This window comes from Triturus cristatus, chromosome 4_1, assembly GCF_964204655.1.
Source record: "Triturus cristatus chromosome 4_1, aTriCri1.1, whole genome shotgun sequence".
Taxonomy (NCBI): Eukaryota; Metazoa; Chordata; class Amphibia; order Caudata; family Salamandridae; genus Triturus; species Triturus cristatus.
This window is the reverse complement of record NC_140585.1, coordinates 884,825,413-884,851,074: the sequence shown is the minus strand read 5'-3', so window position 1 is coordinate 884,851,074 and position 25,662 is coordinate 884,825,413. Positions and strand designations below refer to the sequence as shown.

At 47.0% G+C, this 25,662-nt stretch overlaps 1 protein-coding gene across 1 annotated transcript in view; it reads right to left on the bottom strand.

Moving 5' to 3' along the window:
* Positions 1-25,662, bottom strand: part of LOC146855720 (uncharacterized) — a 350,281-nt gene that overhangs the window by 137,499 nt on the left and 187,120 nt on the right. Inside the window, exons 5-6 of the mRNA XM_085653625.1 lie at positions 24,748-24,864; positions 9,888-9,949 (exon numbers count right to left, since the gene is read on the bottom strand). Coding sequence (XP_085509751.1) covers positions 9,888-9,949; positions 24,748-24,864 — 179 coding nt within the window. The remainder of the gene's footprint in view (positions 1-9,887; positions 9,950-24,747; positions 24,865-25,662) is intronic.

Genomic DNA, 25,662 nt, shown 5'->3' with positions numbered 1-25,662 from the left:
GCGGGCGTACTGGGGTACCAGCGAGAGTCTGTCATAGGCTGGTGCTGGGGGGGGTCACGTGTGCAGAATGGATAGGGCCAATGGTGTTTTGGGCCGCAACTAACCTGCTGTCAGGCGCTGTGCAGCGGATGTGCCTTTGATTGCAGCGTCTCTTGGTTCTGCTCGAGGCGCGGTTCGGGCCCAGTGGCGGCGATTCTCAACCCACAAGGGCTCGATATATCTGTGGCAAGCAGGAGGTGTCTTTGCTTAAGGCCTGAGTAGTAGGCCCAGGCACGGCTTGCGGGCAGTCCTCTAGTGCGCCTCTCTTCCCCACGGGCATGGGATACCAAGATTCCGGGCCGCACCCGGCGCAGCACAGCATAGCATAGCAGCCTCTTAGCTCTCGATAGCGTTCAGGATGGTAGGCCCGGTCTCTGTTTTTGGCCACCCCGCCATCGTATTTCCAAGTTCACACCTCGCACCAGCCGACCGGAGCCTCCACAGGGCGGTCTGACCAGCTCGGATTGCTCCGCTCGTTAGCTGTTACTCACAGCTTCCGACAATGGCGGCGGGCCGCAGATCTCTCGCCGCCCCCCTCCGGCGCACACCGCAGCCCCTGCTCAGGTCAGTGGATTTGCCAGTCTCTGGCGGTTAAGCGCAGGCTGCCCTCCCGCGTGGTAAATCCTGAGGGGCAATTGCCCACTGGTACCACCGTCTTCTCCGGCGGCTGCAGCTCCGCTTTGTTCAGGTGGAGCCTGCCATTTTGAAGAGCAAGTCCGGGTCTGGTCAGCCCTTCAGTCTAGCAACTTGTATCTGCTTAGTTTTTCGCCAGAGGACATCAGTTCGCACTCCGCATGCTGTTCCCTACAATTTAGGTTCTTGTAGGTGGAGATTGGGCAGGATCGTTAAGGATGTTGGTCCTGGGCTGCAAGGAGCGTCATGCAAGTGCGACCATCTTGCTGAGGGTCCTCTAGCGCCCCCGCATGTGAGGGAGTCATTAAATGAAAACAAAGGGATCAGACAAGCGTCGGGGTGGTGGGGAACGCCGGGCTTGATTATAAGTCTGTAACATAGTTGGCATGACCCCATAACAGGTCCAATAGAAACAGAAGGTTCAAGGTAAGGACTTCAGTGTGTAACCGAACTGAGTGCCCCTGTGGTTTCATAGTGCCCAAAGGAACAAAACAGGTAGCCAGAGAAAGACACAAGATTTGCAGCCTGTCCTCTTTGAAGTCCTCAATCTGCTGCTGGGTCAACAACAGCGCTGGGGAACAACGGTGCGTCAGGACAAACCGAGGAAGCAGTTCTGGAGTGGTTGACCTCAAGGGAGTAAAACTTGAGCCTTGATAGCCTCACACATTCTCTTTGGAGTGGGTGTCAGGATGGGGTTGAATCCCACTTGCTTTCTTATGCTTGCATTTGGACTCACCTGAAGATCTTGAGCAGTCACTGGAACTACCCAGGACCGCAACTTGGATAGGAAGCAAGTCTAGCATGACTAACTATTTTTTTTGTCTGCCAACTTATAACTTCATGTCTGGTTTCAAATTGAATTAGGGTGCTTTTTATCACGACACCAAAGGCGCATGTCATGTTGGTCCGTGACAAACATCTGCTTCCTAGAGTTGCAGCATGGCTTGAAGCCAGTTATTTGAGTTGGGCAGAGTTTCCTAGCACACTGTTAAACTTCTTTAGGAGTACTCTGGAGACAGGCAAGCTGGGTGCAGAGCTCTGGATTATCTTCCGAAGGCATGGAACTAAAGGAACTGACATCAGCGCATATTGTTGAAGTTCATGTGCTGCTCTGTTCTGTCACTTCCTGGACAGTATGGAAGCCACCAGTCACCGTGCGGGAGAAATTCAACAATATTTTTATGATCTAGTCTGGCACTTGGGCGATATTCTAAGGTGAGGAATCTGCGGTTATAAGCATCCATGAGAAGAGAAACTAATATTTTTATGTATGCAATGATACAGAATACATCGGTCTCGAGTACCAAAGGCCAAGGTCACCTGCTCTCTAAGTTATGAGGGTCAGGTCCTTTTCTCTAAAATAACTGAGCCATTGCATGCAACCTATGTAGGCATTTTCCACAGGTAATTAGTATATGAAAGATGGATTTGCAAGATCAAAAAAGACAGGGCAAATGCAGTTTGCGGTTTAGGACTTCATTTGAGGCCAAGGGAAATAGCCTAAGTTTCATAACAGTTACGATGGAGGTAGTTCCCATGAATCTAATCCTTAATCTACTTGAGGCAAAGTCCAAAGGCCTCAAAGTTCTTGTCTGGTTGGTGACAAATGTAAATATGAAGATTAGAAGAATAGGCCTGCTACATAACTGGAAACTTGCATAGAGATGAAAAAATTGGACATTTGAATGGAACCGAAGGGAAGACCTCACAAAAGATGGCCATTTCCTTCAATAAAAAATGGCCCAACTAAACTAAGATTGATTATTTGAATAAGAAACTAGAAAATGAACAGCCTTTCCAATGATATGGCACTTATATTTGCCTTAGATGAGTAAAAGTCAGCCTGAGCCAGTCTTGCTTTGTTCAATTCTATGACCTACAGGTTGCTTATGGGTCTTTACAGTGAATGCAGTAGACCCCGTGACTTTGCTAACCATTCTCTTACATCACTGCCACTCACACATCTTTGCCATGAGGAATGCCTTCTCAGCACCCAGGAGCAAAGGAAGTATTTCAGTGGAAGGATTGGAGAATCAAGGACAATTTACACTGTGGAATACAGTAACTGCAGCATCATCCCAACACAAAGAGGCTCCTTACTCTGGAAGCGCTACAACAACAAATCCTTTACCAACTTTGGTATTTTCAATATATTAGATAAGCAAAAGAGCACATAATAGGAGCAGGTAATTAAATGATTGCACCAACGGGTGTCATGGCAACTGATGACTTCAATTGAAAGCCCAGGTTCAAATTACAGGGTGTAGGTGATTTGAACTCTGAGACCCAGACCAACATCTGGTGCATCAATTTATGCATTTCCAAGAACTCCTGACAGATTTTGAATATGCTACTTACCAGTATGCATCTGTTCTTGGCATGTAGGGCTGCTGACATTCATATCTGTGCATAGATCGCCGCCTAGTGTTGGGTCCGGATGTTTGCACGTTGTTGTCCTGGAAGAGTCTTCGAAGTATCCTTGGATAGGTGACTCCTCCCCTGGACTACAGTGCGCATGGGCATCCTCTCCATCCTCAGATTGTTTTTCGCCATTGTGGCAGTGATGGAGTAGATACAGAAAGTGATGACCATGCTTGCAGTAATTCTGAGAGCTGCAGCTGCGACAGGCGCCGGGGAGGAGGGAGGGCGATATGAATGTCAGCAGCCCTACATGCCAAGAACAGATGCATACTGGTAAGTAGCATATTCAGTTCGAGGCATGTGGGCTGCTGAATTCATATCTGTGCATAGAATACATAGCAGTGCCCTCTATTGGCGGCGGCTACCCGTGCCAGCTGCAGCGGTCTGAAAAAGTGTTTTGAGAACAGCCTGTCCTACAGCTGCCTGCTGTTTTGACTGCACATCTACGCAATAGTGTTTTGTAAATGTGTGTGTAGTGGACCATGTGGCTGCTCTGCATATATCATGCAGGGGAATATTTCCTAGGAAGGCCATGGAAGCCCCCAACTTACGTGTTGAGTGGGCTCGTGGTGGAATAGTTAATGTGCGTTTTGCTTTTTGATAACAGATTTGAATACACTTAACTATCCATCTGGCTATCCCTGCTTTGGAGATGGCGTTACCTTTGTGGTGTGGGGCAAAGGCAACGAACAGTTGTTTTGTCTTCCTGAAGGGTTTAGTCCTATCGATGTAGTACATGAGGGCCCTCCGTACATCTAGTGTATGTAGTGCCCTTTCTGCAACAGTTTGTGGGTTTTGGAAGAAAACTGGCAGTTCAATAGTCTGATTCATGTGGAACTGCGATATTACTTTGGGCATGAATTTGGGGTTGGTACGTAGTACGACCCTGTTGGTGTGAACCTGTATAAATGGCTCTTGAACGGTTAGTGCCTGGAGTTCACTAACTCTTCTTAGGGAAGTGATCGCTACAAGGAAGGCCACTTTCCAGGTAAGGAATTGAATCTCGCATGAGTGTAGAGGTTCAAAGGGTGGACCCATCAGGCGTGTGAGGACCAAGTTGAGGTTCCACATTGGAGCTGGTGGGTGGCTTGGTGGAATGACTCGTTTGAGTCCTTCCAAGAATGCTTTGATGGCAGGCACTCTGAATAGAGAGAGGTGCTGCCTGGTTTGCAGATAGGCTGAGATTGCGGTCAAATGGACACGTATAGAGGTGTACGCCAGATTGCATCGATATAGGTGTAAGAGGTAACAGATGATGTTTTGGATGGATGCGTCCAGCGGGTTGATGTCATTATTACCGCAATAAATGACAAACCTTTTCCATTTGGCTGCATAGCAAGCTCTGGTAGTGGGTCTCCTGGCCTCCTTGATGATGTCCATACAGTCAGGTGGCAGGTTGAGATAGCCAAACTCTAGGACTTCAGGAGCCAGATCGCCAGGTTCAGCTGTTGCGGATCTGGGTGCTGAACCTCTCCATGGTTCTGCGTCAAAGGCGCGGGTTTGATCCGCAGCCTTTGATGCGGCACCACGGAAAGTTCGAGGAAGGTGGTGTACCACGGCTGGCGTGCCCACGTGGGAGCAACTAGGACGAGTGTCAGGGAGTGTTGTCAGAGTTTGCGGGCCACTAGCGGTATCAATGGCGCTGGGGGAAAAGCGTACGCAAATCTGCCGGACCAGTTCATCCATATCGCATTGCCCTGCGACTGCGGATGTGGGAATCTGGCGGCGAAGCTTTGGCATTTTGCGTTTTCGCTTGTCGCGAATAGGTCTATCTCCGGATGACCCCACTGCTGGAAGTACGGTTGGAGTACTGATGGGTGTAACTCCCACTCGTGCATCTGGTGGCTGTGTCTGCTGAGCAGATCCGCCATCTGGTTGTCTTTGCCAGGGAGGTGTTCCGCCATGAGGAACATGTTCCTTTGAATGGCCCACTTCCACATGCTCTGAGCCAGATGAGACAACTGTGGAGAGTGTGTTCCTCCCTGTTTCTGTATGTAGTACATTGCGGTCATGTTGTCCGTCCGGATCAACACGACCTTGTTGCATAGATGTACTTTGAATGCCTTCATGGCTAGGAAGATTGCCATCAGTTCCAGAAGGTTGATGTGCAACTTCTTTTGTTGTGTTGTCCATAGTCCCTGCACTGTGTAGTGGAGTACATGAGCTCCCCATCCCTGGAGAGACGCGTCCGCTGTCAGTACTATCTGTGGGACAGGCTCTTGGAATGGCCGGCCCTTGCAAAGGTTTTGTGGATTCCACCAATGCAGAGAGTTGTATGCCCGACCGCTCACCAACACTAGGTCCTTTAACTGTCCTTGAGCCGGATTCCACTGACGTGCTAGGCACTCCTGAAGTGGGCGCATATGTAATCTCGCGTGCGGGACTATGAAGATGCAGGAGGCCATCATGCCTATCAACTGCATAAACACTCGCGCTGGAAGTGAGTGATTGGGTTTGAACTTGGAGATCAGCAGTTGTATGCTGTTGATCCTCACTAAATTTGGCTGAGCTGTGGCCGCCAGAGTGTCTATAGTCGCACCTAGGTACTGTTGTACGTGTGCGGGCTGGAGATGGGACTTTGGATAATTTAGTGAGAATCCCAGACTGTGAAGAAGGTGAATGGTGCGGGACATGTGGCTTGCACATTGCTGGGCTGACTTCGCTTGAACGAGCCAGTCGTCTAGGTAGGGGTAGACGTGTATATGCTGCCTCCGTAGATGTGCTGCCACCGTAGCTAGGCACTTTGTGAAAACCCTGGGCGCTGTTGTCACGCCGAAGGGAAGGACTTTGAACTGATAGTGCTGCCCCTGAACAGTGAACCTGAGGTATTTTTTGTGTGAGGGGTGGATGGGTATGTGAAAGTACGCATCCTTGAGGTCCAGTGTGGCTAGGAAGTCTCCCTGCTTGAGAAGCGGAAGGACTTGCTGTAGAGTGAGCATGTGAAAGTGCTCTGAAAGAATGTACTGGTTCAGGGGTCTCAGGTCTAATATAGGTCTGAGCGACCCGTCCTTTTTTGGAATTAAGAAGTAGAGGGAGTACACTCCCGTACCCTGCTCGTGGATGGGTACGACCTCTATAGCGCCTTTTAGAAGCATACTTTGCACTTCTTGCTGTAAGAGCGTTAAGTGCTCTGAGGACATAGGACGGCTTCTTGGTGGTATTGTGGGTGGAGTGGAAGTTAACTCCAGACAGTAACCGTATTTTACAATATCTTTGACCCACCTGTCCGTGGTGATGGAGTTCCACGTGGACAGGAACCTTTGTAGCCTTCCCCCGACAGGTGTTATGTGGTCGGGAGGAAGGGAGAGGGCGTCACTGCTTGTTCTTGGGGGAGGACCTGGTGTTGCCGTAGCCACGTCCTCTTCCCTTTGTACTGGAGCCACGATATCCACCTCGGGTGTTTTTATCGTAGGGGGTCTGTGTATTGCCTTTGTTATATGTTTGTTGTGACCCCTGTCCTCTACCTGCTCCCTTGTTTCCGGGGCGACGAAAGGAGCTGCTCCGAAAGGACTGAGTTTGTAGGGCGCCCATGGACTTTGCAGTGTCCGTGTCCTTTTTTATCTTCGAGGGTGGTGTCAACCTCTGGCCCGAATAAATAGTCGGGGTTGACGGGCTGGTTCAGTATATTGTTTTGTACCTCAGGCTTGAATCCTGAGATCCGTAGCCAGGCATGTCGTCGCAGCATGACGCTTGTGTTTATGGCTCTGGCAGCCGTGTCTGCAGCATCTAGTGCACATTTGATGGAAGCGTTCGTGAGTAGCTGTCCTTCTCTGATGAGCATTTCTGCGCCTTCCTTGAACTGGTCAGGGAGATGTTGGAATATTTGCTCCAGTGTGTCATAGTGCGCTCTATCATAGCGAGCAAGGAGCGCTTGAGTGTTGGCTATGCGCCATATGTTGGCAGCTTGGGCGGCAACTCGCTTGCCAGAGGTCTCTAACACCTTGGACTCTTTGTCCGGGGGAGGAGCGTCACCTGTCGTTTGCGAGTGTGCCCTCTTGCGTGCATTCGCTACGACGATGGAGTCGAGTGGTAATTGGCCTCTGATGTAAGTAGGATCCCCAGGTGCTGATCTGTATTTTTTATCAATCCTGGGGTTTATCACTCGTGCCCTGGTGGGTTCCTTGAAAATGTCCTTGGCTGGTTTGAGGACCCCCTTCAACATTGGCAGAGTCTTTACATGTCTTTCTGAGGATGCAAAGGTGTCCATTAGAAAGTCATCTTCGATGGTATCAGAGTGAAGCTGTACCCCATGGTTATTTGCAGCACGTTCAATAAGAGCGTTGAACGCCGCAGTATCCTCCGTAGGAGATGTTTTTGCCCCATAGAGTTGTTGGTCCTGTGCATCGAGAGGTGCACTGGGGTCTGCAGGGTCGCCCCAAGTTTGATCAGGGTCCTGCTGGTCATCAGGGTCTGTGTCTACATGGTAGGGGACTTGGTCATCCATGTAGTCCTCCAATGCATCCGTATCGGAGCGTGTGGGGGAGAACCGGTGTGGATCCTGGTAGGATGAATGGAAGGGTTCATAAAGGAGAGGTTCCGATTCTACAGGCAACTTCCTCTTTAGTGGGATCCTGAAAGGGTCCAATGGCGGCTCCGAAGTTATCCTTCGGTCGTGGAGAATCATCCTGCCAGTGTCGGCGTCGATGACACGTGCCGGAGACGTCTCAGCAGGTGTGACCGTAGGTTGGGTGACCCGTGTCCTGAGTTGGAACATTTTTGGGATTGTCGACGGAGGCAAGCCGAAGGTAATGTTGGCCGGCACCGAAGAGGCTGCTGGAGCTCCGATCGAACCGGAACCCGACGTGTCCTGGAGGACAGCCGTGGTTTTGCTGCCTTGCGTCGCACCAGGTCGTACTTGGGGCGCCTTTGAGGCTTTGGCACCGGCCAGGTTTGTAGAGGCGGCCGTGGATTTTTTCGGCGCCGGCGGTTCATCGAGTCGAGGTGCGGAGATCACCGTCGAAGCCTTCGATACGTGAGGCTTAGGTGTCGTCGAGGGAGCGATGCGAGACGCAGCAGGCGGTACGGCCCTCGGTGTCGTTGGTGCCGGTAGCCGAGCAGGTTTGTCGGTGCAGATGGCCTTTTTCCGTTTGTCGACTCCAACGTCGCCCGCTTCAAGTTCGGCACCGAAGTCTCTCTTGGTGCGGTCGGTGCCGACGCGTTGCGCTGGCGTCGAAGGCGTGGAAGGCCTCGATCCGACCAGCGCCACTTTCAGTTTCGGTTTCGGTGGAACCGGAGCAGCTTTCGGTTTCGGTTTTGTGGTAGGGAAACCAGCTTGTTTATGCAGTAATGGCTGCCGCTGAACGTCCGAGGCCGGGCCCGAGGGCGGGGCCGAAGAACTGCGGGATGGGTCTCGGGTAAGGCCCGAAGGCGATCCCTCGACCGGAGCCATAGGCTGTGGCACTGGTGTTTCTTCGGTTTGAACAGGTAGGCCTTGTTCATCATTGGAGCTACTCTCTTCGGCCCCTAAGGCCTCCTCGTCGTCTCCTACCTCGGTGTCGTCTTCACCTCTGTGGAAGAGTGACTCGTCTACCTCGTCCGATCCGGGTTCGTGTTCGGAAACGGGACTGGAGGGCAAGACTTCTAATTCCTCGACGTCTTCGGCCTCGTCGAAGATGTCTGTTGGGGCCGGTGCCGCGCGCTGCGCCTCGAGTCTCGCCGCTCGTCGATTCCGTAGATTCTTCTTTGAACGGAACCGGGCACAGGCCATGCATGTCGATTCGTCGTGGTCCGGCGAAAGGCATTTGTTGCACACCGGATGGACGTCGATGTGTGGGTACTTCGCATTGCATACCGGACACCTTTTGAATGGCGTCCTCGATTCCATCGTCGAAGTAGTCGATGGACAGGTAAATGCGAAAAAAGTCGGTGCTGAAAGTTAGTAAACTAACAGGATTGTATCGAAACCCGATCGATAAACAGTACCGACGCAAACTAAAGGCCTTTTGGCCTCGACAAAATATTTTCCTAACTTGAGCTAAGATAGCACATCCGAACCCAATGGCGGAAAAAAACAATCTGAGGATGGAGAGGATGCCCATGCGCACTGTAGTCCAGGGGAGGAGTCACCTATCCAAGGATACTTCGAAGACTCTTCCAGGACAACAACGTGCAAACATCCGGACCCAACACTAGGCGGCGATCTATGCACAGATATGAATTCAGCAGCCCACATGCCTCGAACTGAGGGATATCCTTAGTCTAACTATGCACTGAAATGCTTAACAAATCATTAAATTCCTCCTTAAGGAATCACAGGCTGGCTACGGATTAATCTAAGATAATATCGGAATTGCCTTTTTTGTTAGCCTGCTCAGAATTTCTAACAGTCCTAGGTGCCATACACATCCAGCCACTGCTGTAACTACCTCCAACAACTTTACACAAACGTTGGTTCATTCAGCTCAGAATAAAAAGTCCCCATTAGCAGGCCAACTTGACAATGCAAATCTTACACCACATGATACACAAGACTGACATTTAAACTCAGCCTTCCTGTACTGCCTCCTCTGTTGTATAACTAGACTACGACAGAGGACCAGTTCTGCACAGGTCCAGGGCGTTCCTACCGGAGAACAATATCCTGCATCATCAATCAGAGATGGCTGTTGGGAGATCCTGGTTTCGGATACTAGTGGGAGTATTTACATTCACCACGACAACATTCAATGCTCCTTGACAGGGCATCTTCTACCACAGACATTACATCAGGGAGGACTGTTCACAATGGCTTGCGGTAAGGCTGTATTCCAGTGAAGACAAACCCTCCATACAAAACATTGCAAAACATACTATACCTTCTGAATTACTTTACCAAATGGCCAGAGAAAATACCCAGCGAGCTTCCAGCAGAGCTTTCCTATAAACGAAGAAAGAAATAACATCCATATGAGAAGGTCCAGGTTCAGCGAGTACAGAAGTATTCTACAAACAATAGTTGCAAACAACACCTCAATGGGATGTCAATATTGCATTGCTGACTAGCAGCTGGATTTCATATTTATAGCTATTCTACAGTCTTGATGTAGAGCTGAAGATTTGTGTTCCAAGACCGGCACTAAAAATGTATTAATGGACTATGTTAAGGGGACAACATCACATTGCACTCCAGTGTGTTAGGTCAATTACAGTTTTACAGCACAACCACTACAAGCGGTATAGAGTTTGCGCTTCTGTACACTTTTGGGATTTCTTGTATAATCAGATTCGAGATGTATCGTTTGGTTTAGTGCAAGTTTTCTTTCCCCACTCAAATCAAGGATTAGCAGTTGCGGTAGGTGGAAAGTCCACATACGTAATGTGAACTTTATTGATGGCGCTTTTTGGGTTGGAGAATATGAGTTACTTACCTATGGTAGCGCTCAATCTGGCGGATAAACTAACTGCAGATTTCGCACCTTGTGAATCTCACCAGGCACATAACTGGACCCGAAAACTCTTGCAATCGCTTCTATACACCAACAGGCATTGCCATCGATCTCCATTGCAACTCTGTCCGCCTCTGAACATGACAACACTAAGCTGCACAAAGGTGCCACTCTTTTAAGCTGGTGCCAGTTTATTCATTAGACCATTTTGTGCCCAAAAACATGGAGTTGCTAACATAACTGATCTTTCACAGTGCAAAAGTTAACTTGGGACATTACTTATACCTAAAGGTTCGCTCTACATAATAGGGTTGTGGGTGGGCATTGAGGAATCTGCATTTAAATAGATAACCCACCAGGAAGAGCATTGTAGAAGGCAAGTAATTCATTATGTTAATGGAAACTTCTAACCACAAATGTTTCCTAGTGAGAATCAATACCAAAGAAATATCACTTCCAATGAGGTGGGCCAGAGGATCGGACTTTTCACCCGGAAGTCTTGCAAAACCGAGTAGGCAAAATTGGTAATCAATGCAATAGAGTCTGGAGAAAGTAGGGACAAAACCCTACATAGATACCCGGCAAATGTCCAGAACTGGAACATCCCTGAACTCCAGCTTTAGTCACATTTTTCACACTGGTAGAATGAGCCCTAATGACTGTAGGGGGAGCCAAGACCGAAAACAGTTTGATGCAGAAAACAATCCATCCGGACAAGGTCAGTTTCCTCGCCACCTTTCCTTTCTTCACACCAGTGAACCCAGCAAATAGGTGACAATCTACCAGGTACTACTCAGTATGCTCAATGTGGATCCAACCAGCATAGCCTCTCCTCTTTAGAAGGATTTAGCAGAAAGAAACCCAGAAACTTAAGAAGCATAACGGACTGCCCAATGTGGAAAGGCAAAATAACCTTTGGGATAAAGGATGCAGGGTCTAAGCACCAGTGTCACACAAACAGTAGTCAATGAGGCTGAACCGATGAGGCCTACTGTTAGATGCAATGCAAAGAAGTAACCAAAACAAGTAACGCGGTCTTCCGAGTCAGGAACCGGAGTACTACGAAGAGGCTTGAAAGGAGCACACATCAAGAATGTGTGAACTAAACTGATGGCCCATGTGGCATATTGCAGAGGGCAACCGGTTAAAGCCCTTTTAAAAAATGCCTCTCAAAAGGTGATCGGAATAACGAGGGCTTAATCAGGCAAACGATGGAAGGGGGGAAAGGTCTGATAAATTACCCTTAATATGGGCTTAAATAACTCTTGCCAAGCCAAAGATAACACAAACAAAAGTATGTGAGGCAACCTAGACTGTAGGGGTCACCCAGCTTTCAATTGCACCACGCAACAAACTTGGGCCACCAGCCTGAATAAACGGATTTGGAGGAAGGATGCCGACACTAAACAACTTTGGCGGTAGACTGGAGAATCTGTCGGTTTAGTTCAATCTCAAAGCATGAAAGTGGTTAGGATGCATTAATCTACTTGCTGCAGGAACAGCAAATCCTCACAAAGTGGAGGGCATTTGTTCTGAATCAGTTCAGAGTCCCAGGTCTTCCTGGCCCAATCCAGGACTACCAGGATCAACTGTGCTCAGTCCTGTCCAATTTTCCTTAGGCTCTCCGAGATCACAAACCCATAGAAGTCCAGAGTCCCACCAAAGGAGTAAGGAAGCTGCTAGAGACTACTGGGGAAACTCTACAGCACAAAAGGCTGGACAATGAGTGACATGTAAGTAGCAAATAGGTCTATAGGGGTACACCTCACAGGGTAAAGAAGCCCTATGCTACCTCTGGGTGGAAACACTATTCATAATCAGCAAGATGACCCCTGTTGAGTTTGTCTGCCCAGATGAGGGATCTGCTTATGTGACTGTCTATCAATAGCTTGACAATACTTTCCTAAGCCTCAGATTCACCATGCAAAGGTCACAAGATCCTATTCTGCTGAGCTTGCTACAATACCACATGGCAATCATGTGGCCTGTCAGTACCTTAATAAACCTGCCCCTGATGGAAGGCAGAAAGGCCTTTAGGGTCAATTGGCTGGCTTTCAGCGCCAGAAGATTTATTTAGCAGAGCTGCTCCATCTACAATCAACGACCTCTGATCTCTGCCTCGCTCAGATGAACTCCCCAGTTCAGAGAACGCATCCAGCACTATTGAGAGCTCTGGATAAGACTAGTAAAACGGCTTGCCCTACGTCAGGCTGTCATCAGTCGTTCACTATCAAAGGTTCTGAACCGTCTCTTCAAAGATGTAGATTCTTTCTAAAAGACATTCCCAGTGATGGGCCCACTGCAGCAGCAGATTCCACTGAAAGGCCTTTGTAAGTCAACTATCAAGCAGTCAGCAGGATGCAGGATGCCAATAGCCCAAGCAGTCTCAGAACCAGTAAGGCTGGAACAGAAACTCTCCCTACACATCAGGATTATAGTCTGAATCACCCGGGTTCCTTGAGAGAGCAGGAATGCCTTCAGGGAAAATCGGTCAAAAACAGCCCCAATAAAGGCAATCCTCTGTACCAGCTGGAAATGAAATTGGGAATCCCTGATGGGAGCCACACAGCATAGAAAGCAATTACACTTTTCTGTAGATGGTCCAAAACTAGCTACAGCGAGGCCCCTTCAACAGCCGCTCATTACCGAACTATGTACCCCAAACCGGCAAACATATGCGGTTATCACCAAAAGTACTGGCGTAAAGACCAGCTGACAAAGTTTGAAGTGCACTGTGGTATATTGGAAGCGGTCTGACAGAGCCAAACCCATGCGAAGCGGAGGTATGTCCTAGTGGGAGTGCAGTACTACCACATGAAAGTAGGAGTAAGAGTTCTGAGGTCTAGGGACACAACCCAGTCCTCAGGATCAAAGACCAGTCCACCCTGAGCAAAATGTCAGCATTGTGCACTTTTTAAGAAAAGAGGTAGAGAGTCTGAGGTCTAGAATAGATCTTAGTGTCCCAGTCTTCTTAGGGGCAAGAAACTACTGGGAGAAACAGTCGAGTCCACTCTCCATCTTCAGTATCAGTTTGATCGCCCCTTTGGCAAGCAACATAACCACTTGCTTTGAAAGAATTGTGGTGTGCTTAGCCAACACCAGAGAGTAAAGTAGGGAGATGTGGGATAACCAACTTGGATCATGTGAAGGACCCATCAGTCTGTTGCGCATTAAAATGCCAGTATGACAGGCAACACTTGATTCTTCCACCTACTAGTCTCAATAAGAAAGTGGAGTGTAAACTAAAGAAGTTTAACAGCTGTGCAAAGAGGATGATGAGGAGTGCTGCTGCTACTGTAGATGGTCTCGTCCTTTGGAACTTCCTCTACACCTGCCACCATAAAAAGTCTGAATGGGTTGCTATACCCGCTGAGAGGGCTATTGACAGCAATACAAAAGATTCAGAGTATCTTCTAAAATGTGTCTATTGCGGATGGAACTGTTGAGCAGGGATCAGTAGTCCTGTGGTCTTTAAATTTCTCTACTGCAACATCGATCATCTAAATAAAGAACCTAATTCCTTCAGATTGTGCTTTATTTAGCCTTATGTGTTTTTAACACCCTCCCCCCCACATGACGTATTTATTTCTATTTTAGAGAAAATGTGCATTACATTTTGATTATTTGGATAGCATGCATATAGTTCAGATATTCATGAGTTAATCTGAATAGGGTGTGTTTAGAAAAAAAGCATAATGGCTTTAGGCTTTATCCTGAGCATGCAAGAGAAATCTCATGTTTTTCTCTTGTGACATTATGATCACAAGGTTTATTCTTCTCTAAGTAAATAGTTTAGGTGGCATACATGACCTGTTCACAGCCATCTCTGTGAGAGATAGGTGTACTTCGATTGCCTTCGATGAAGCAGAGCAGAGTGGCTTCAAGCACAGCTACACCAAGATCACCATCTCGGTCATTCTGCAGAAACATAAATCAACTCAGTCTTGTAGATAGGTCTCAGACTGGAGAATAAGGATACGTTACTTGCCTGTAATCCTAGTTCTCTTCCAGGGGTATCCTCATCAAAGTCCTGAGCACATGAATATTCCCGCCCATGTGCGAGACCCCGGAAACATCACATATGTGAAAACTATATGTAACTCTAGATCGATCTATTTATCTATCTATATCTAAAAAAACACAATGCAGCCTCCCATAGACATGCTGAGCAATGTTGCAATGAATTGTCATGTACATAAACATTTTCCAATAAAGCAGGGAGAAAGAAAGTCTTTGAAAACTGCTTTAATATACAGCAGAAAAGCACAATCCTGCAAGGAATAATGAAAGAAACATTGCCAGCACAAGGGCTGCATTGTAGAAACATTAGTGTAGAAAGCCGAAAAGCTAACCCACATAAACTGGCACCGTGCCTTTAAGGCAGCCATGACCCCCAGCTCCCCATCATGCCTCAGGGGTGACAGTTAGGTCAGTAGTTCTTTGCGGATATCTGCAGACCATTTTACAAAGAATTAAATGTATCATGTTCACTTGCCCGGGGAGGCAGGGGGTTGCTTATAACTTTGTTGAGGATACCCCTGTAAGAGAACTGGGATTACAGTTAAGTAACTTATCCTTCTCTTCCGGGGGATCCTCATCAATAGTCAAGCACATGAATATAATAGCAAGCCCATCCCCTCAGCCTGCGGGCAAGTACCATCAAGATACACAACAGCCATAAGGCCTACACAGACTCCAATAGGTTAAAATTGCAACAGATTCCTCAAGGAGGCCTGTCCTACTTTGGTATCTGCCCTGGAGTCCGAATCCAGACAGTAATGCCTGGTAAACGTACGTACCTATTTCCAAGTTGCAGCCTTGCAAATCTCGGCCATCGGTACATTGTGCAGAAATGCTACCGTAGCAGCCTTGCCCCTAGTAGAGTGAGCTTTAGGGGAGGCAAACAGAGGCTTGTTTGCTATTTGGTAGGTCAATATTATGCAAGATACTATCCATCTCGAAATGGATCTTTTAGAAGCTGGGAAGCCTGTCCTAACAGAACCATAGTTTACAAACAATTGATCAGCTTTTCTAATGGATTTTGTTGCATCTAAATAAAACTTAAGAACCCTCTTGAGGTCTAGCGAATTAAGAGACCTTTCCGCTGGAGTGGTAGGATTGGGAAAGAAAGAGGGTAAAGAAATCGTCTGATTAACAAGGAACTTAGACACAACCTTGGGCAGGAAGGAAGGGTGAGTTCGCATAACCACCCTATTATGGTGGAAAACCGTATAGGGTTCTTTAGAACAGAGCGCTTGTATTTCACTCACTCTGTGTGCTGATGTAATTGCTACTAGAAAAGCGGCTTCCCAAGTAAGGTGTTGCAATGTAGCCTTATGAATGGGTTCAAATGGAGGGCCCATCAATTTAGACAAGACTATATTCAACTCCCAAGGAGGAGAAGGTCGTCGAACAGGAGGATAAACCTTCTTCAACCACTGTAGGAAGTCCTTGACCACCTGAAGTTGAAAGAAAGAAGGTTGGTTAGGTGATTTAAGATATGCTGTGATGGCCGCCAAATGTACTTTTATGGATAAATTCTTCAAACCACATTTGGCCAGGTAAAGTGGATATGGCAAGATTACCTCCTCTTGCCCGTTAACTGGACTTAAACCATTATGGATACACCACAAGTAAAACCTTTTCCACTCAAGAGAGCATGAAGTTCTTGTGGAAGGTCTCAGACTCCCTTAAAAATGTCCATGCAGTTTTGAGGAAGGTTCAAATGTCCGTACTGCAGGACTTCAGGAGCCATGCTGTTAAGTTGAGCGAGGGAAGGCTGGGATGCAGAATCTTCCCTCCCATTTTGGTGAGAAGGTCCGGACTGCACTGAAGTTTCCGATGCGGGCGAACCGAGAGTTGCAACAGGTCCGGATACCACCATTGGCGAGGCCAGTTCGGTGCTATGAGCATCATCTTCATCCTGGATCGCAGGAGTTTGGCCACCACGTTCGGAATGGGAGTGAAGGGTGGAAAGGCGTATGCAAACGTCCCTGACCAATCAAAAGCGTATTCCCCCTCGTTCCTGGTCGGTAAAACCTAGATGCGAAGGCGTGGCATTTTCTGTTTTGATTGTCTGCACAGAGGTCGATGAAGGGATGACCCCATTGATGGAAAATGTCCTCCACCACTTAGTCATTGAGCACCCAGTCTTCTTGCTCTTGGAAGTGACAACTGAAGGAGTCTGCTCGTACGTTCTGCTTTCCCGGCAGATGGACTGCCGTGATCGACAGGTTCCTGGCTAGCAGCCAGTGCCAGATCACCTGGGATTCGAGACAGAGGGCAAAAGTGTGTTCCACCTAGTTTGTTCAGATAATACATGGTGGTTGTATTGTCCGTTTGTACTAGGAGCGATCCGGATTGAATTGACAGCTGAAAAGCCTTGAGGGCTAAATGAACCGCCCGCAGTTCCAGTATATTGCTATGATACGTCTGTTCTCTGTTGGTCCATCTGCCTTGAGTTTGCAGATGACCCAGATGTGCTCCCCAGCCCTGAAGTGATGCATCCGTGATCAGGGATTGTTCTGGCAAAGGTTGGTGAAAAGGGACTCCCACCCGAAGATTCTGTGGTTGCAGCCACCAGAGAATGGACTTCTTTGCTGCAGGAGAAAGTAGAATCCTGTCGTTCCACTGACCTGAGGATTGATCCCATTTGTCCTCTAGATCTTGCTGCAACGGTCTCATCCTCAATCTGGCGTTGGGCATGAGAAAAATGCAGGAGGCCATCTAGTCCAGTAGAGAAGCCACCTGTCTCACTGATGGCTGATAAGTTTGAAGGATGATGTTGCCTTTGTCTCTCACTGATGAGTCTCTCCGCCGAAGGAAACACTTTTCCGAGGTCCGAGTGGATATTGGCGCCCAGATAATGGAGTGATTGAGTTGGTTGAAGGATCGATTTGTCCAGATTGACATGCAGGCCTAAGCGTTGAAGGAGATTCATGCAGATGTGAAGGTGTTCCTGCACCATGTGAGATGATCCCTTCAACAGCCAGTCGTCTAGATATGGATACACAAACAGGCCTTGGTGATGTAATGCTGCTGCTACAACTGCCATGCATTTCGTGAATACCCTTGGAGCGGATTTTAGGCCGAAGGGTAAAACTTTGAACTGGTAATGTCTTGTTCCCACCATGAATCGCAAGAATTTGCAATGTCGTGTTGTGATTGGAATGTGAAAGTACACATCTTGGAGGTCCACCAAACACATCCAATCACCTTTTTGTAGATGTGGGAATATTTGATGGAGCGCCAACATCCGAAACTTTTCCTTTTTGATGTATTTGTTCAGAGCACGTAGATCTAATATAGGTCTGAACTTGTTCGGCTGGTCTTTTTTCTTAACAAGGAAGTATCTTGAGTAAACTCCCTTTGCTCTCTGTGCAGGAGGGACCTCTTCTATTGCTCGTTTCTCGAGAAGGGTCGACACTTCCTGACGCAGGAGATCTAGATGTAGCTGTTGAGAATTTACCGGAGGAATGTCTCTTGGTGGCGCACAAAAGCGTAGTGCGTACCCATTTTCTAGTATATTTAGCACCCACTGATCTCTAGTTATGTTACGCCACTCTTGAATGTAACTTGCTATACTTCCTCCCACTGGAGTGTGCAATGGTGCTAGAGTAAGCAGAGACTGATTGCTTCCCTGGAGTTTTTGTTGCGGAGGAGGACTGCTGTTGATGTTCTCCTCTTCCCCTTGAGGAGCGTCGGCCTTGGTATTGGGATTTACCCTGTATGTTTTGCGACCATTGAGGGGCTTGAACCCTCTGTTGGTTACCTTTCCGATTGTAGGGCCTGTACCGCTTCCTAAACTCCTTTTTCTTCTCCAGGTCCACCGCCTTTAAGGTGTCCAATTCAGCCTTCATTCTCGCCATCTCTTCGTCTCTGTGGGCCCCAAACAGTGAAGTGCCAGAAAAAGGGAGATTCAGTATACACTGATGTGAATCCGTTTTTAATGCTGTCAGGCGCAACCAGGCAGATCGTCGTGCACATATGCCATGTGCATAAGAGTGAGCTGCCAAAGATACACCATCTGCTGCAGTGCTGATTACCTGGTTGGCCACCAGAGCACCTTCCTGAATGATTTCAGAGAAGTCCTGCTGATCCTCCTTTGGAAGTGTGTCTCTAAAGCTTTCCAGTGAATCCCATAGGGACATGTCATAACGACCCAGCAGGGCCGTAGGGTTGGACACTTGCAGAGAAGACACTGCCGAGCCACAAGCCTTCCGTCCCCAAGAATCTTGTGCTCTACTCTCTTTATCCAGAGGAGCGGAGGAGGAAGATGCAACTGCATGCGTCTTTTTCGCTGCTGCAATAATGACAGAATCCGGAGATGGATCCGATCTAAGGAAAAGAGGATCCGATGCAGCTGGCTTGTATTTGTTTATGATCCTCGCTGGAGCTGCTTTTGCCGATGATGGGGCTAGGAAGACATCCATTACCGGCTCCCAGGGACCAAAAGGGAGCAATGGTCTAGCCGCAGACTTTTGATGGAGTATCGAAAATAATGGGCGTGGTCGTCTGAGTAGTTGACATGGTGATGCCCAGCTTCTGAGCTCCTCTGATAACATCATGAAGTGTTCACATCATCAATGGGTCACACTCTGGAAGGGGGGACTATCCGTCAGGGTAGGCGAGTAATCCCTCTTGGATGAGTGTCGAAGAGGACGACCAAGACGGTGTACGCTGTCTTTTGTGATGTCCCTGAGTCGACCTGTGTTCATGGGATCTGCCTCTGTGTTCTGTGGTCCAGTGGTGGGTGATCTGTTCTCTTCCTGAACAAGACTCTGTAAGGGAGATCTGTGCAGTGGGCTGGAGTATTCTACAGGCCGTTGAGCATGACCTGTGGGTACTGTCTGCCAATGACGAAGAGGCTGCAGCCATCTGGGAGAAAGAAGCCAGCCATCTGGAAGGAGATCGCGGCCTCCTTGGAGAACCTGTTGGCGGTGTTCTTGTAGGCTCCTGTGAATGAGTAGAAGCACTGTGTGATGACGCAATCGTCTGGGGTGAGCTCCTAATAGAGTAGGAGGACTCTCTGCGGCTTCTGGAGCACGATCGCCGTTGCGATGAGCGATGGGACGTTGATTGAGTGTCTTCATGTTGACCGGCTCTGTGTCACCATTACTGGTGGGTCCCCAGAACCTGATTGTTTCCTAGACGTCGATCTCTGTGTGCTTCGATGTTGTATGGCATGACGTCAAATGCCTGGAGCCCATAGACCTCGGAACACTTCTCGTTGTCGACAGATCGCCGTCGAACGACGTTTGGTATATTTCATCCTTGGTCTGTACGTCGAATGCCTTGTCGTCGGCGAGGATCTAGCATTCAACGTCGAACGTCGCCTGGACGCCGACGGGGGTGATGAGTGTCTAGCCTCAGGTGATGGTGATGGAGATGTACGCTTCGACGCTGATCGCTGTTGACCCTGCGACGGCAGAGCCTGTCTCGACGTCGACAGTCGCCTGATTCACGTCGACGGAGATGTGTGCTTCGACACCGATCGCTAGTGACCCTGCGACGGCGGAGCCTGTCTCGACGTCGAACGCCACCTCGACGGCGACGGAGTTCTGCCTCTCGACGCTGGGTCAGCCCCCACCAGCAGAGAGCGACTCAGATGCCGATCGTCGCCGGCAGATTCGACGTACCTTTCTTCGACGGCGACCAGTGTTCGACGGCGAGCCCACCGTCGATGGTCTTCTCGTCGACGTTTTCGTTGCCGATGAAGGGATTTGAGGCGCCGACGGAGAGCATACTGGAATTCTAGATGGAGTAGATGCTCTCTCCTTCCTCTTCTTCATCAGTGACCTGCCTCTAAAAGGTGATCTCTTCTCAGCCAGCCCATAGAGGCGAATCCTCTCCCTGTCCTTCAGAGTTCTCTTGGACAGCAGCTGGCAATGCTGGCAGGTTTTAGGATCATGATCAGAAGGTAGGCATAAAATACAGACAGGATGAGAGTCGGTTTAGCCTTCTTCTTGCCACAGGAAGGGCAAGGGTCAAAAAGAGGGTATTTCTGACTAAAAAAACAATGCTCAACTCTAAAAAACCGTAGAGAAATACTCCAACACCAAAAAACACGTAGAAGTAAAAAGGGTTTAACCCAAAAAATAAAGTATTTTCCGACAGAAATCAGAAAAAAAATAGAGCTGAAGTAACTAGGGTCCTGACAGAAGGAGCCGGAAAGAACTGACCTAACTGTCACCCATGAGGCATGATGGGAAGCTGGGGTTCATGGCTGCCTTAAAGGTGCCAGTTTATCTGAGGGTTTATGTGGGTTAGCTTTTCAGCTTTCTACACTAATGTTTCTACAATGCAGCCCTTGTGCTGGCAATTTTTCTTTCATTATTCCTTTGCAGGATTGTGCTTTTCTGCTGTATATTAAAGCAGTTTTCAAAGACTTTCTTTCTCCCTGCTTTATTGGAATAGGTTTATGTACATGAGAATTCATTGCAACATTGCTCAGCAGGTCTATGGGAGGCTGCATTGTGTTATATATATATACACACACACACAAACACACACACACACACACACATATATAGAGCTACATATATAGTTTTCGCATATATGCGATGTGTTTCTGGGGACCCGCACATGGGCGGGAATATTCATGTGCTTATGACTATTGATGAGGAATCCCTGGAAGAGAAACTGAGTTCAGGTATATATTTTTTTATGTAGACAAATGCTGAACCATCATTAAGGCAAAACCTTTGAGGCTTAAAGATTAGGCATGCATGGATCTTTGAATATGCACCATATGGGTCTGCTTTCATAATATTTAAAATCTGTGCTTTCACTTTTGCTATGATAATATTGATTTCTGTAATTTTGCTTTATTCTGCACTAAAATGGGCTTACAAATAGCTTTTTAAATACAACACTGTAAGATGTTTGCTGTGCACACTTGTGGCGAAATGTAGGCAGAACACACAAGAATAAATCAAAATGTCTCACAGTTATGGCAGGGTGGTTATGTACCTTATAGGTATTAATCTACAGGAACGTTGAGGAGGATGCAGGGGTCACAACCAGTTTCCTTTGACCCAAGCTGATCCCAACCGGAGTTTGCCAAATGACCAAAGGGAATCTAACACTGTATTCACAGAACACTGTGGAAACAAAAGCATATCCAATGGGAAAGCCTGGGTATTCCCTAAGAATTCAGTAGTGCAGATCCAGGCATGTCATTTGATAAGGAAGCCTGTGCCCATAGAACGGGCAACAGATCTGTAGTGTCCAGTTCAAAATTAATAATAATCCCATCGTCCTGACCATCATATAGCATCTGAGCTAGTCCACTTATCAAAGGTAGCAACCTCACATGCGATGTCCCAAAGGGGCTATGTAACAACCCGGGTGAAAAAATGCATTTAGAAATAGTAATGTAAAATTGGCAGAAGATGGGAAGAAAAAAAAAACCTGTGTTGTACATTGTGTTCATTCTTTTTGACTTTGTCCAAAGGAAAGGTAGGAAAAGAAATCAAACATTATTCATGGAGGCATAAACGACAAGGTTTTTCAGTGATGTTGCACAAAACAATTTGAATCTAGCACTGCCAGTTCCCCCTCACAGTGAGGAGGCTCACAGGCGCAGCTGAAAATTATTTTGATCAAGCAGCCAGGACTAAGCCAGTGGGAGAATTGTTGAAAGGTAACAGAGGTTGATGTCACATGTTAACAACATTTGAGAGTCAGTTAGCCTTTGTATTGTTTGTCAGAAGTGGCAATTTCATCATATCTGCTGCCCTATGAACCAATCCCACAAAGGAGGTACGCTTTTCTGTAGGAAGCCTTCAAGGCGAACTCAGGATACATTTCGGAGATTTATCCAAGCCACTGGCTTTTTTGCAAAATCAACATAAAGGCCGGAATGCATATTATGAGGTGTAATCAAATTATTTGCTGCATCATCATCACCATTATGTGGGGAATGCTCGAGCCTGTCCATGATGCCCAACCCGAGCAAACATATCCTCTTTTCTTCTATTCATCTTCTGGATGTACCGTTGGCAATACATGGGGCCGGGAGGGGGGCCCTCATCTGCAGCATTTGCTTTCCTCTGCATGGGCAGGCCCTATCTGAATATGGTTCCCTGACCAGAAGTCTGAGCTGAAGGCAGTGGCACAGGAGTGGAGGCACAGCCTAGCACTGTTTGGCACCGACGGGAGGGCCAGTCGCCACCTAAGAGCCTACGAGCTGAAGTTAGACGACAGGTCCAGGCGGGTCCATACGGCTGAAGGCTCACCAGGAAGAGCTAACAAAAAAAAGTTAAACGTACACATCATAGCCTTCTTAGCAGCCCCAATCTGCTGTGAAGTCAATGACAGCCCTGGAAAACTTGGGGCACCTTGGCTGCAAGTTCAGCATAAGGTCCAAGTAGGACAAAGAAGACTGAGATTAGTTTCAAGAACACCAACTGAAAGATCTCACCCTAGAGCAAGTGTGTTTGGAAATCAAAAAGCTTCAGGCGCACTTTGAGTTGTCTTTTGACCTACAGGACTAGGATGACCTCAACCGAAACCCATCTCACTTCTTTTGTTCCACGACAAAGATTGGCCTCTTGTTCCAAGATAGTCTGTGTGGCTCGAGGAAGACTGGTCAGATGGCTTGGAGTCATGCTTGCGTCCGAGTTCTTATAAGCGGATCCCCTTTGGGTCCATCACCGACATCTGCTTTCTACACGCACAGCACAGCTCAAAACCGTAAACTTTGAGGGTAACATCACGGCACTCTACAAAAGTAACACATTTGGTGAAAAACAAATTTGGTAGGAGCAGAGCTTATGCCAGAGTCTTTGGGTGCTAGAAAAGAGGAACGACAAAGGCTCAGGAATAATGCCTTTATGCAACTCTGTGTTGTCATGTTCAGAGGTAGGAGGGATTTGCATCAGAGGCCAATGGTGTAAGCTATCTGCGTACATGATCCATTGGACAAGTTTCCGGATCCTGTCTGGAGAAAGAATCTGTGGTTAGAAGTATCGATCACAAAGCTTTAGTTTGTCTTATGTCCACTGGGCAGCTATATGAAATCTTTGGCAAGGTCAGTGTCCTTTTTTCTAAGAGAAAAGTAGGTTTGTGTATGGCAGGGTTAATGTTGGATTCTTCTAATATAGAAACAAATAGGTTGGGCCCCACACTGCTTCCTATTCTTTCACCTTGTTGAAAAATTATAATTGCCCCAAAAAATTTGGAACTAGGTTCAATAGGGTTTTCAATGGATAAAGTTTGCATAACCACATTACCTGACAGACTGAAACCTTTTCCCTCTTCATTTCTCCTAGTAGTATAACAGCTGGCAGCATCTAGACCCTAATATTCAACTTGTTCTGATGTCATGTAGTACAGAGACTAATGGATGTGAATAACACTGCTGCCCTCTCACCTTCAGATACACCATCTCTTAGTGACATTCAAAATAGGACACGCAGGGGTCTATAATTCAATGACTATTGACCATTAAAAACGAAGATCCATTTCTCTTCGTGAATGCACAAGCATGAGCTATAAATGGATCACAGGAACCCATCACTATGGAATTTCAAATGTTCACTGTAGTCCGTTTCCATAGCGTGATGTCAAATCTACAATAAGGCCAAAGATATACCTAGATGTAAAGATTGCTCAACTGCAAGACTAACTGACCCATCATCTATGTCTCTGGGTAAGAATATCCTGCATGATCTGCTCAATAGCTGATAGGCCAGACACTAGCTCCACCACAACACATTTTATGCACGATTCAACAGCCGCATTTCAAACTGTGAAAAATGTTGCAATTTGAGGCAATCAAACAGTCAGCTGTACAATCTATTTCAACCTACAGTTCCTTCGACTAGAAAGGTTAAACTGTGACCCTACCACTTACACATTATTAGTCTGGAAACCACTGAGTTGAGCTGATATCCCATCACAGACTTCTGCAGATGTAGTGGAGTCCTGATTCACAGCTTTAAGAAACCCTTAGTTATCTTGGAATTTCAGTTCTACAGTCTAGGACCACAGTGAAGCAGTACTGTTATTGTACTAATAGTAAAAAAGTAAAGATCACTGTGTACCAGACACTTTGAAATTATATACAACATATCAGGGAATGCATGTAAAAATAGTTCTATTTATGCTTAAGGACACTTTTCTGTGTTTTAAGCCAAGAAACAGTGAAATAATTACCCATCAATTCTTTTATTTTTAATATTGTTGTGTCACTTTAGAAATGCAACTGATCAAAGATTGACATCTGTTAACATTGTCTGAAAAATAGACATTTCGAAAATATTTATAAGACCTTATTTCAACTTACCATAAGGAACACCCAATAGGGAGAGGAACATCACTCCGGCAACTAGAATGTAGACCAGAGAAAGCCACCAGCCAAACAGCAGCACATAGATAACATTGCTACATGTCACTGTGGATCCTACATTTAAGGAAAGGGAACGAGTCAACTGACGAAAGCAGCATTTAGTCATCAGCACACATTTCAGATCTAGGGGACTAGAGGATATCAGTGAAAATACAAGCCCTTCTAGAGTTTATTTACATTTATATCATTCGAATAGCTCAGAATTGCTTTGGAATTAGTCCTTAAGATATAAAAAGGCACCAAAACTAATCATGGAAGGAGGTTATTCATTTATCTAGGAGGTTGTTAAAGGGTTGATATGTCACCCTGTGATCACTACAGTGCACTAAAAAGAAATGTACAGAGTCAAAATTGTGATGACATAATAGAGTCCAACCACATGTAAAGTGAGATACCCATAGCCAGCAATCCTCTGCTGCTATCTGTTCACTGGAAGAGTTCAAAGGAATGTCAGTCTAAAGGAGCTCTTTCTTTCCTATTGTTAGGTTTCACTCTTTAACTGGAATGCAAGGTGTTCTAAATTATAGGGCTCTCAAGAGCAAGACACCTGCATCCATGGCTCTGTCATTTGAACATTTGTTGGTGGCTAAAGTTCTGCCAGACCAGGTCAATGACTGGAGTGTAGTCTGGAGTCAGGTGTTGAGGTAAACAGCTCCTCTGTTCCACTAGGCCTTGTAGATGGTAGAAATGTTGAGTCTGATCTTTGATTACTTTCAGAGGCAATTGAGTAGCTTTCAAAGTCTGTTTCACAAAGTCATTTTTCAAAGGGGCAGTGCTTGGCCATATATTTTTGTAGTCTTGCAATCAGAGTTGAACAATTGTGGACTCCGATATGGTCAGTATACAGATGAA